The sequence below is a fragment of the Nomascus leucogenys genome, unplaced genomic scaffold (assembly GCF_006542625.1).
Source record: "Nomascus leucogenys isolate Asia unplaced genomic scaffold, Asia_NLE_v1 Super-Scaffold_285, whole genome shotgun sequence".
NCBI classification, from domain to species: Eukaryota; Metazoa; Chordata; class Mammalia; order Primates; family Hylobatidae; genus Nomascus; species Nomascus leucogenys.
In genome coordinates this window covers 2,116,565-2,130,076 of record NW_022095770.1, presented here as the reverse complement: position 1 = coordinate 2,130,076, position 13,512 = coordinate 2,116,565, and the positions used below count along the sequence as shown (strand labels likewise).

Below are 13,512 nucleotides of genomic sequence, written 5' to 3'. Positions count from 1 at the left end.
TCTATCTACCCCCACTACTGTGTCTTGCATGATGTGCTGAATATAGAAAGAGCTCAAACTCAGTGAAATTAAAAACAATTAGTTATTTTTCAGATTGACGTATAATATTGTATTTACCATGTACAACATAATATTTTGAAGCATATATACATTGTGGAAAGGGTTAAATCTAGCTAAGAAATGCATTACCTCTCATACCTATCAATTTTTTTGCAGTGAGAACACTTAATATCCATTCTTAGAATTTTTCAAGAATACAATATGTACAATATATCATCATTAACTATAGTCGCCATGCTATACAAGTAGACCTCTTGAACTGATTCCTCCTGTCTAGCTACAATTATATATCTTTTGACCAGTATCTCCTCAAGCCCCTGACTCCCCAGCCACCCCCAGCCTCTGGTTATCTTCATTCTCTGCTCCACTTCTATGATACCAACTTTTTTGAGTGCGATCATGTGAGTGAGATCATGTGCTATCTGTCTTTCTATGACTGATTTACTTCACTTAGCATAATTTCCTTGAGATGTATCCATGTTGTCACAAATGACAGAACTTCCTTCTTTTTACAGCCAAATAGTATTGCATTGAGTATATACTGCATCTTCTTTATCCACCTACTCGTTGGTGGACACTTGCATTGTGTGCATATCTTGGCAATTGTGAGTGGTGCTGCAATAAATCTGGACATGCAGTTATTTCTTCAACATACTGAGTTCATTTCCTTTAGATACATAAGGTACCCAGAAGTGGATTGTGGGATCATATGGTAATTCCAGTTTTAATTTTTTGAGGAACCCTTATATTGTTTTCCATAATGGCTGAACTAATTTACATTCTCACTAACAGTGTACAAGGGAGTTTTTTTCACATCCTTGCCAATACTTGTCGTCTTTTGTCTTTTTGATGATAGCCATTCTAACAGGAGTAAGGTGATATCTCAATGTAGTTTTGATTTGTATTTTCCTAATGATTAGTAATGTTGAGTAGTTTTTCACAAACCTGTTAGCCATTTGTATGTCTTTTGAGAAATGTCTAGTCAGGTCTTTTGCCCATTTTTAATCAGGTTTTTGTTTTCTTGCTTGTGAGTTGTTTGAGCTCCTTTTATATTTTGGATGTTAACCCCTTATGAGATACGTACTTTATAAATATTTTCTCCCATTCTGTAGGTTATCTCTTGACTCTTTTTGTGGTTTCCTTTGCTATGCGGAAGCTTTTTAGTTTGATGTAATCTCGGTCATCTAATTTTTCTTTCGTCGCCTGTGCTTTTGAGGTCATATTCAAAAAGTCACTGCCGAGACCAATGTCATGAATCTTTCCCCCATGCTTTCTTCCAAAAATTTCATAGCTTTTGATCTTACATTCAAGCCATTAACCCATTTGAACTGAATTTTGTATACTGTAAGAAATGAGGGACTAATTTCATTCTTCTGCATGCAGATACCCAGTTTTCCTAACACAATTTATTGAAGAAACTGTCCTTCCCCCATTCTTGGCATCTTTGTTGAAAATCAATTGGCTGTAAATGAGTGACTTTATTTCTGGTCTCTCTATTCCATTCCATTGGTCTGTGTGTCTGTTTTTATGTCAGAATGATGGTATTTTGGTTACTGCAGTGTTGTGGTTTATTTTGAAGTCAGGGAGTGTGGTGCTTCTAGCTATATTCTTAGTGTCCAAGATCACTTTGGTTTTTTATGGTTCTATACAAATTTTAGAACTTTTTAAAAATATTTCCGTGAAGAATGTCATTGGTATATTTATAGGGATTGCATGAGATCTGTAGATTGCTTTAATAATATTTGGACAATATTCCTTCAGTTCATAAACACAGGATATCATTCCATTTATTTGTGTTTTCGTCAATTTCTTTCATCTGTGTTTTACAGTTTTCAGTGTAGATATCCTCACTTCCTTGGTTAAACTTGTGCCTAAGTATTTTATTTTATTTTATTTTATTGTAACTATTGTAAATGAAATAGTTTTCTTGATTTCTTTTTCAGATAGTTTGCTATTAGTGTTTAGAAAACCTACTGGGTTTTGTATGTTGATTTTATACTCTGCAACCTTACTGAATTTGTTTATTAGTTCTCATAGTTTCTCAGTAGAGTCTTTAGGGTTTTCTACATATAAGATTATGTCATCTGCAGATAGAAACAATTTAACTTCTTCCTTTCCAATTCAGATATTTTTAAAATATTTTATTTGTGTACATGTATAATTTTGTTACATGGATATATTGCATAATGGCCGAGTCAGGACGATTAGAGTATCCATCACTGAAATAACATGCATTCTACCCATCAAGTAATTTCTCATCATCCATCACCCTCCTACACCCCTGCCCTTCAGACTCTCTATTGTCTGTCATTCCACTCTCTACGTCCATGTGTACGCATCATTTGGCCCCACTGTAACTGAGAACATGCAGTATTTGTCTTTCTATGTCTGAGTTGTTTCATTTAAGATAATGGCCTCCGGTTCCATCCATGTTTCTGCAAAAGACATGGTTTCATTATGTTTTATGGCTGAAGAGTATTCCATTGTTTATATATAGCACATTTTCTTTATCCAGTCGTCCATTGATGGACATTTAGGTTGATTCCATACGTTTGCTACTATAAATAGTGGTGCAATAAACATATGTGTGCAGGTATATTTTTGGTATAATGATTTCTTTTCCTTCAGGTAGACGCTCACTCATGGGATCGCTGGATCAAATGGTAGTTCTAGTTTTAGTTCTTTGAAAAATCTCCATACTGTTTTCCATAGAGGTTGCACTAATTTACATTCTCAACAACTGTTTATGGGTTCCCTTTCAGCTTCACCTTCATCAACATTTGTTATTTCTGTCTTTTTAAAAACAGCCATTCTTACTGGTATAAGATGATCTCTCACTGTGGTTTTAATTGGCATTTGTTTAATGATTAGTGATGATGAGCATTATTTCAAATGCTTATTGGCCATTTGTATGTGTTCTTTTGAAGAATGTCTATTCATGTCCTTTTCCCCTTTTTAATGGAATTATTTGCGATGTTTTTGTTGTTAGAGTTCCTTGTAAATTCTGGGTATTAATCCCCTGTTGGATGGATAGTTTGCAGATATTTTCTCCCATTCTGCAGGTTGCCTGTTCACTCTGTTGATTAAGTCTTTTGCTGTGCATGACAGACCAGGAGCACTGTCATCTTGGACAAACACTGCCACTTGAAGTTGCAGCTCCCTTTCTAGCCTCATGCATTTCAAGGAAATCACTTGTCTTCTAACTACAAGCAGCCAGAAACAGCAGACAGTAAAACACAGATAAGATAGCTCGGGCACAGAAGGAAGCAGGAGGAATGTCTCTTGGGTAACTGCCAAACGTCACCCTCGTACAATGGGCCCCAGTAAAAGAGTGGGCCTTAATAAGCACTTTCCTTTCGCCTCACGTGCACTAAGATAGGGAAGTTAAATGCAGACTCAGGGGATATGCCTGCAAGAAAATAGACACCCAACTTTCCCTCCCAGATAAGCACTACAAAGAGACACAGAAGCAGTCCAAGCCTCTAATAAACTCTCCCACCCTGAATCCTTAAAAACTCTCAGTCTGTAAAAGAGTGTGCCTCCAAGTTGACTCTGCCAAATGCCGCTCTTAGGTTTGTTTTCTCTAAAATAAACCTGTCTTAAATGGCAAGCTGTCTTTTGTGTTTCTTTCCTTTTTCTTTAATTCTTATAGTGCAGAAACTTTTTAGTTTAGATAAATCTTATTTGCCTATTTTCTGTTTTGTTGCCTGTGCTTTAGAGGGCATAGTCATGAGTTTTTGGCTACACCAATGTCCAGAAGAGTTTTCCCTAGGCTTTCTTCTAGCTTATTTATTTATTTATTTTTCTTTCTTTCTCTCTTTCTTTCTTTTCTTTTTTTTCTTTTTTTTTTTGATGGAGTCTCACTCTGTCACCCAGCCTGGAGTGCAATGGCTTGGTCTCGGCTCACTGCAACCTCTGCCTCCCAGGTTCAAGTGATTTCTCCTGCCTTAGCCTCTGGAGTAGCTGAAATTACAGGCACCCACCACCATGCCTGGCTAATTTTTGTATTTTTAGTAGAGAAGGGGTTTCACCATGTTGGTCAGGCTGGTCTTGAACTCCTGACCTCAAGCAATCCACCTGCCTCAGCCTCCCAAAGTGCTGGGATTACAGGCATGAGCTACCACGCCCGGCCTTTTCTAGTATTTTTTTATAGCTTCATGTCTTACACTGAAGCCTTTAATGCACCTTGAGTTGATTTTTGTACATGGTGAGAGATAGGGATCCAGTTTCATTCTTCTGCAAAGGCAATCCAATGTACCCAGCATCATTTGTTTATTGAATAGGATTTCCTTTCCCATGTATATTCTTATCAACTGTCAAAAATCAGTTTGCTGTAAGTACGTGGCTATACTTCTGGGTTCTCTGTTCTGTTCCACTGATCTATGTGTCTATTTTTAACCCCAAACAATGCTGTTTTGGTTACTATAGCCTTTTAATATAATTTGAGAACAGGTAATGTAATGCCTCCAGCTTCCCCCGCCCCTTCGGATTGCTTTAGCTACTTGGGCTCTTTTTCACTTCCCTATCAATTTTAGGATTTTTTTCCCTAATTCCATTAAAAATGACGTTAGTATTTCAGTAGGAATTGCATTGAGTCTGTAGACTGCTTTGGGCAGTGTGGTCATTTTGACAGCATTAATTCTTCTGATCCATGAGAATGAGATGTTTGCCATTTGTTTGTGTTATCTACAATTTCTTTTGTCAATGTTTTGTAGTTTTCCTTGCAGGTATCTTTCACTTCATTTGATAAATACATTCTTAAGTATTTTTGTAACCATTGTAAATGAGATTGTGTTCTTGATTTGGTGTTCAGCTGGATCATTATTGGTGTATATAAATGCTACTGATTTTTGCTTGTTGATTTCATATTCTGAAACTTTACTGAATTCGCTTATCAAATCCAAGAGTTTTTTGGTGGAGCCTTTAGGGTTTTCTAGATATAAGATCATGTCATCTTTTTAGATTAAATAAGTCCCGTCTGCCAATTTTTGCTTTTGTTGCCTGTGCTTTTGAGATCTTAGTCATGAATTCTTTGGCTAGATCAAGGTCCAGAAGAGTTTTTCCTAGGTTTTCTTCTGGTATTTTTACAGTTTCATATTTTACATGTAAGTCTTTGATCCATCTTGAGTTGACTTTTATACACGGTGAGAGAAAGGGGTCCAATTTCATTCAGCAAACAAAAATAACTTGACTTTCTGTTTTCAAATTTGAATGCTGTTTATCTCTTTCTCTTGCTTGATTGCTGTGGCTAGGGCTTCCAATACTATGTTGAATAGGAGTAGTGAAAGTTGGCATCCTAGTCTTGTTCCAATTCTTAGGGAGAATGCTTTCAGTTTTTCCCTATTCAGTGTGATGTCAGCTATGGGTTTGTCATATGTGACCTTTATTACGTTGAGGTACATTCCCTCTATACCTAATTTGCTGTGAGTTTTTTTATAAAAAGATTTTGAATTTTGAAAAATGCTTTTTTTGCATCTACTTAAGTGATCATATGCTTTTTGTCCTTCATTCTATTAATGTGATGTATCATGTTTATTGATTTCCGTGTGTTGACCTAACCTTGCATCCTCTGAGTGAATCCCACTTGATCACGGTGAATGATCTTTTTAATACGTTGTTGAATAAGGTTTCCTGGTATCCTGTTGAGTATTTTGTATTTTTGCATTTATGTTTATAAAGTATATTGGCCTATAATTTTCTTTTTTTGTAGTGTCTTTATCTGGCTTTGGTAAAGAGTAATGCTGCCATTATAAACAGATGTTGGAAGTGTTCCCTCCTCTTCACTTTTTGTGGAAGAGTTTGATAAGGATTGGCATTAATCCTTCTTCAGATGCTTGGTAGAATTCACATGTGAAGCTATCTGGTATTGGGCTATTCTTTGCTGGGAGGTTTGTTATTGCTACTTTAATCTTCTTATTCATTATTGGACTACTCAGATTTTCTATTCTTCATGATTCAGTCACGGTAGTTATTATGTTTCTAGGAATTCATCCATTCCTTCTAAGTTATCCATACATTTACACACAAACATACACAGACATACACATATGCATACACAAGTGCGTGTAAAACTGATAAAACTAGAACAAGTTCTGTGGATTTTACCAATGTCAGTTTGTGGGGTTTGACATGTACTCTAGCGACGGAATATGTGACGACTGGGGAAAATTGGGTGAAGGGTGCACAGGACTTTGCTGTACTTTTTTTTTCTACTTTCTGTGAATTTATAGTTATTTCTAAATAAAAAGTTAAAAATATATATATGAGGATTATTGGGAAAAAAAGGGGAGCATGCTTTTACTTGCCAATCTCATTGAATATTTATGACATCCTTACTATATTTTGTGGCTATTGTGATCCTTTCTTTAAAGTAAGGCAACCCTAGGCTGAGATAGTTAACATGTACAAGAACATACCTGGTATGTAGTACAGTCAGAATTCACCCCAACTCTCTCTAATTCCCAAGTGCACAGGCTATACTGTATATAGATCTTCCCTATCAGTTTAAATCCCTTCCTTTAAATAAGTTTAAATCACTTCATGGGATGCAGTTTATTGAGGACTTTCTATTTCGGTGGCTGTTGCAATTCATAGCTCTTATGTTAGATGTATTAGGTTCAACTATGCCTCCTTTTATACATTTTCCTATTTCTGCTATGAGACAGAATCCTAGCTTTGATAAAAAAAAAATCTCATTAGAGAATATCAATTTAATTATTCAATTGTATGATCCCCTGATAACATGTACTCTCCGGTTGTGCAGAAAAAGAGACAGAAATATGCATAGGCCAATTTATTAATAATAAACAGTGAAAGAGAAACATACACACAGATTGTCTCAAGTCTACCTAAATGGTACCTCTTTTATTACACAGAACAGCTGTATTTTTTTCTTTTATGCACTTTTTTCTCTTTAAACTAATTGTTTTGTTGTCATTTTAGAAGTTCTTTTTTTTTATGTTTACCTAATTGATACTTCATCTGGAGGATTGGACCATCTATGAATCTTCTTCCTCTGGGTTGACCCATAGCTAGTGGTAACTGATGTCTGAGTGCAAAATTCCAAACACCTTGCCTCTCAGAAAGATAGGTCTGTGATACTAATTACACTCTAGAGCTTCCTATGGGGTCAGAAGAGAAAATAATTTAATAAAAATCATTTTCTGCCTTAGGTTTTTAAACTCCTGTATTCTGCTTCCCAGTTTCTTACTGATTTCTCCTGAGAGCATTTTCTTATAAATCACTTACCAAGAATCCTTGTTTCTGGCTCTATTTTGAATGAATCCAACTTAGCACACCTCTTAAACACAGTTTCTTTTAGAATAAAAGTTACTAGCCTGGCAATTCTGCCTTATCCTTCAGATATAATAATGTGGAAGAAAAAGAGATTGAAGACCGGGTGTGATGGCTCATACCTGTAATCCCAGCACTTTTGGAGGCTGAGGCAGATGGATCACTTGAGGTCAGGAGTTCGAGGCCAGCCTGGCCAACATGATGAAAGCCCGTCTCTACTAAAAATACAAAAATTAGCTGGACGTGGTGGCACATACCTGTAATTCCAGATACTTGAGGGGCTGAGGTGGGAAAATCACTTGAACCTGGGAGGTGGAGGTTGCAGTGAGCTGAGACGGCACCACTGCCCTCCAGCCTGGGTGACAGAACAAGACTCTATCTCAAAAAAAAAAAAAAAAGAGAGAGAGAGAGAGAGAGATTAAAGACAACTAGTCCAGAGATAACTGTGCCAAAACTGAGAAGAAGAAGAAGAAAAAGAAGAAGAAGAAAAAGAAGAAGAAGAAGAAGAAGAAGAAGAAGAAGAAGAAGAAGAAGAAGAAGAAGAGGAGGAGGAGGAGGAAGAGGAAGAAGAAGAAAGAAGAAGAAAGAAGAAGAAAGAAGAAGAAGAAAGAAGAAGAAAGAAGAAGAAGGAAGAAGAAGAAGAAGAAGAAGAAGAAGAAGAAGAAGAAGAAGAAGAAGAAGAAGAAGAAGAAGAAGAAGAAGGAGAAGAAGAAGAGGAAGAAAATTTATTTAGAACATTTACCTATTTACTAGACAGTATACTCAAGAGTTGACCGTGACACTGGGGCAACCACTGATATTGTATAAAAATGATTTAATTATGTTATGTGAAATAGGCCAAGCACAGAAAGACAAATTGCTAATGGAATGGAACTCATGAAGATAAAGAATAGATTGCTGGTTATCAGAGTCAGAGGAGGGTGCCTGTGGGAAATGAAGAGGTGAATTGATGTGTACGAATATAAGTTAGACATAAAAATATGACCTAGTATTCAATATAACTGTAGGATGACTATAGTTAACAACAATCTATTAAACATTTCAAAGTAGCTACGAAGGAATAATTCAGATGTTCCTAGCATAAAGAAAAGATAAATTTTGATGGATAATCCAATTACCCTGATTGGATCTTTACAAATTATATGGATGTATCAAAATTTTACATGTGCATCTGTTATATATCAATACAAAAGGAAAAATGTTTTGAAGGGCACTAATACTGAGGTTAGGAACACTGGTGTCTTAGATTGGGTACCCACTGGAGCCGACCCAGGAGTATATTTGGGAGGTGGTCCCAAGAAGTGCTGTATGGAACATGAAAAATGGGAGGGAAGTGAATACAAGATGAGTTAATGATCAGAATAGCCCTGTAGGCAGCTGGAATTTGGTGTCTCTGAGGACCTCTGACAGGCTGGTACAACATGCTCCCAACTGGAGGAGAAATAACTAAAGCATGTGTTCACCAACCCTTACTCATTTGTTGAATACTCTTCTGAGAGAACTCTACAGTCCAGAGCTTGCTCCTTGGCTAGAGAAACTCTTCAAGAAGAGAGTTCCAGGTGCTTGCTCTAAGAAACCACCATTGTATATTAAAATAAAGCATGCTGAGGAAATAGAGGTGGTGCCCCTGAAATTACATGCTGTTGTCTTCTCCTCTGCAGAGAAGAGCAACAGAAAAATTGACTGGTAATGACCACACTCAAAAAAGAAAAATAATGAGACATAGTATCTGTATATTTCTATGCCTGAAAATTTATTTAAGATTTATTTAGATAAATATTTGTTTAAAATGGAATAGTTCCATATGAGAAATTATGGCAGAGAGCAAATATTTCAATTAAGATAGTTGACAGATTTCAGAGCAAATTACAACTTATGTTCATTTGGTAGAGAGGTAAAATGTGGGGGGAGCATATATTTGGAGGCCAGATTCAATCTAAGAATTGGTTGGAACTCAAGTTTTCCAACTAGCTTCCCATGACTCAGCTCATAGATGAGCTACATCAAGAATGCTGGTCGATGAGAATCGGGTGAGTCCAGATGACAGCCTTGGCAGCAAGAAGCACTAGAGCAGGTTGGGCGGCAGCACGTTGTCTGGCAGCAGTTGGGGCGACAGCAACTGGACACACAGCAGTTGGGTTGAAACACTGGGTTCTGCAGCAGGTGGTCTGGTAGCAGCTGGGGTGGCAGCAACTGGAGATGCAGCAGGAGGGCCTGCGGCAGCTGAAGTCACAGCAGGAGGAGCTACTGCTGCTAGAGATACTGCAGGAAGACTGGTAGCAGCTGGAAATGCAATAGCTGGGGTGGCAGCAGGTGGTCCTGTAGCAGGTGGTTTGCCAGCAGATAGGCTAGTGGCACAGAGACTGGCCACACTGGGGCCAGTAGCAGCTGGACACACAGCAGCTGGGGCGGCTGCAGGTGGTCCTGCAGCAGGTGGTCTGGCAGCACTGGGGTCTGCAGCAGCTGGACACACAGTAGCTGGGGTGTCAGCAGGTGGGCTGGCAGCACACAGACTGGCAGCACTGGGGCCTGCAGCAGCTGGGGCGGCAGTAGGTCCTATAGCACGTAGTCTGGCAGCACTGTGATCTGCAACATGTGGGCTGGCAGCACACAGACTGGCAGCACTGGGGTCTGCAGCAGCTGGACACACAGCAGCTGGGGCGGCAGCAGGTTGTCCTGCAGCAGGTGGTCTGGCAGCACTGGGGTCTGCAGCAGGTGGGCCGGCAGCACACAGACTGGCAGCACTGGGGTCTGCAGCAGCTGGACACACAGCAGCTGGGGCGGCAGCAGGTTGTCCTGCAGCAGGTGGTCTGGCAGCACTGGGGTCTGCAGCAGGTGGGCCGGCAGCACACAGACTGGCAGCACTGGGGTCTGCAGCAGCTGGACACACAGCAGCTGGGGCGGCAGCAGGTGGTCCTGCAGCAGGTGGTCTGGCAGCAGCTGGGGCGGCAGCAGTTCTCTAGGCCACAGCCCTGGTCAGAGCACACAGAGCCACAACAGGAGTTGACCATGGTGTCAGAGGGTGGAGGTTTCGGGTGGGTTTCCAGGAAGGAGCGTTTGGAAGGTTTGGAAGTCTCCTTGCCGCAGATCCTCTTTTATACCCTGCTAAGGGCTGATGTCATCAGATGCAGCACTCTTTCCTTATTATTGTTTGTCCTGTTAAGTAGGCAATTATCAAATTAGGCAAGTTTGTTTTTCTGCTTAAATTTGTCAACATGGAGAAAAGCATTATTTCCTGCCCCTGGTGTGTTAGGATTCCACAGGTCATCTCTTCTTGAACAATCTGAAAAAAGTAGATCTGAATTGTTGTCACTACACACACAGAAAAGAATAACTATGTGAGGTGATAAGGTATTAACTAACTTGGTTGTGATAATCATTTCGCAATATATACATATCAAGGCATCACATTGCACACTTGATATATATAAAATTCTAATTGCCAACTACACCTCAATAAAGCCTCTTGCTGTAGCTTCCTCCTTGAACTGCCATGTGACATCTGCCTGTAGGTACCACGTGCTGCAGCCTCATTTTCCTTAATCCATTATGTCTGACCTTGGGTGATTTTAATTCTTCTAGGCCCATAATTTTCTTTTGGTGACTCAGGAGGAGAAAGCTGTGTTTTAATCTCATGGCATGTTTGTTATAGATCAAGTGGGCAATGAAGGTTTGAATGTGAAACAGGTGACTGGTGGCATGAAAACACAAATACTATTAGGATATATTCCTTGCCACCTTCCATACAATGAATCATGACCCATTTTCTAGACGTTCTGATGGGGAAAGCAGAATTGTTTTAAGGTGGACATCTAAGTCATGAATTATTGATGCTTCTTTTTCTTGAGAAACAGCATTCCAAAACTCAGTTTCGGGGCCTTTAGGGGAAATTGGCTATAGAGATCAGCTATACTAAAAGGTTCAGGTCCCTCCGCTCTCTGCTCTGAGGGGCTGATTTTCCTTCTGACTTTTCCTTCCTGTCTCTCTGGCTTTAACAGTCACATTGAGTCATCTCCTCTATTTCTAAGGTTTACTTGCCAACCTAAGGTAAAGGACCCAGTGTCCTTGCTATATATATATACACACACACACACTATATATATATAAATATACACACATATCTACACACACATACACACACATATATATGTTTATATATACATGTATGTATATATATATATATTTATATATACACATACACACACATACATACACATTATGTCTCACCTTGGGTGATTTTAATTCTTCTAGGCCCATAATTTTCTTTTGAAAATTACAGGTTTGGGGGAATATATATATTCCCCCAAAGGACCTTAGGAATATATATATGTATGTGTGTGTATATATATATATATATATATATAGAGAGAGAGAGAGAGAGAGAGAGAGAACTTTATATATAGGTAATATAGGAATATATATATTATAGATTTATGAATATATTATATATAATATATAATACATTATATGTAATACATATTCTTCATATATGTTTGTATTTAATAATATGTATATATATAATATATATAATAACATATTTAGGAATATATATATTTTTATATATATAAGTATTTACATTTATCTCCTAAGGCCCTTTACCTTAGGAATATTATACACACACACACACACACACTCTCCCCCAAACCTGGGTGTTAAGGAAACCCAAGGAAGAAGGCAGAAACTTCCTGTCTTTGTGCCATATTCTTCCAATTATGTATCACCCTCCAATTTAGGATGCTCTTGGGTTAGCCATTTCCGTTTGGACTGGTCTCTCTGAGGATACTATGGACACCCCAACTCTGCTGAGGGTCTTTCCATAAAACTTGCTCATCAAATATTTGGGGGTCATGAAGGTAAGAAAAAGTGAATATAGGTACCTTTTTGAGTACCTATATGATGCTCAAAGAAAATACCAAATGGCAGAACCATGGTTCCAAAACTACAGAAATACTCTCACAGGGAATCAGACCTAAAAAGATGAAATATCAGAACCAATCATAGATCAAATGAGTGGTTATTAATGCAGCATAGCAAAAGAGATTGAGGAGGAGTGAATATATCTAAATTTATTGGGAGTATTTATTTAATTATGCACACACCGTAAGGTTGTGTCCACTCTTAGCATCCCTTCACCAGACAAAATATTACAGGTTGAGGACATCTTATCTGAAAATCCAAAATCCGAAATGCTCCAAAACCGAAAACTTTTTGAGTACCTATATGATGCTCAAAGAAAATGCCCAATAGAACATTTAGGATTTCAGGTTTCTGCTTTAGGGATGCTCAACAAGTATAATGTGAATATTCCGACTCTGAAAAAACGTGAAATTTGAAACACTTCTGGTGCCAAGCATTTCAGATATAAGGTACTCAACCTGGATCACCACAATGAGCCCTATTACTCCAGGCATGCAGTAGAAAGACAGGTTGAGAATTTCTCGTCCAGAAACAACCACTGTATGTGTATGAGAAGACCTTGAAGCAGTTTATGATGAGGACTACTTCGGTGTTTCACACTCTAGTAACCTCAGTATTAGTTCACACTTACTGCCAACCACTTACTGCCACTAATGCTGTGTTAACTCCTGCATGCAAACTTGAAACATTCATGAAAGTGGAACATTTACTAAGGTAGATGAGGCATTTCTAATCTTCCCAGAGTGTTCAGAACACATCTGGAAAATGCATTTCAATCCAGGCTAGAAGGATAAAGATAAATTGGGGTTTATGAAAAGCAAAGTTGCTGTGAGGGTGGCATTATGATCAATGAGGAACAAATGGAAACGCTTTGGAAATTTAACCTAAAAAGGAGAAAAGTGGAGCAAAGCAATGGCAGTGCAGCCTAAAGGGGCTCTGTATGAGAATGGACTTCCTCAGATGGCTGCCATGGGCTGATATAGGATAGGGAAGATAGGATGTTCCTAGGGAGAAACAAAATCTGACTCACCATGAGGAAGGTGCCTTATGAAATGGGCTGCCTCTAGAGATAATCAGGGGAGGGGTTTCAGTGTGAGCTGGTGTTGCTGACTGGTAGATGGAGGGAATTGGATGAAATTACTTTGAGCTTCCCTCTCTGCACTCAGGTGCATGTAAGTCTAATAAATGGAATACGATGTTGTTATATTGTTAACCAGTTTCTACTGCTGCCCTGTTCCTGAT

The 13,512-nt window shown here is 38.6% G+C and overlaps 1 protein-coding gene across 1 annotated transcript; it reads right to left on the bottom strand.

Annotated features, from left to right (window-relative positions):
- Positions 1-9,839: 9,839 nt before the first annotated feature.
- Positions 9,840-10,364, bottom strand: LOC100583689 (keratin-associated protein 4-2). Its single transcript, XM_012503703.1, has one exon. It carries the CDS (start codon positions 10,362-10,364, stop codon positions 9,840-9,842), a length of 525 nt encoding a protein of 174 aa, XP_012359157.1.
- Between the last annotated feature and the right edge of the window lie 3,148 nt (positions 10,365-13,512).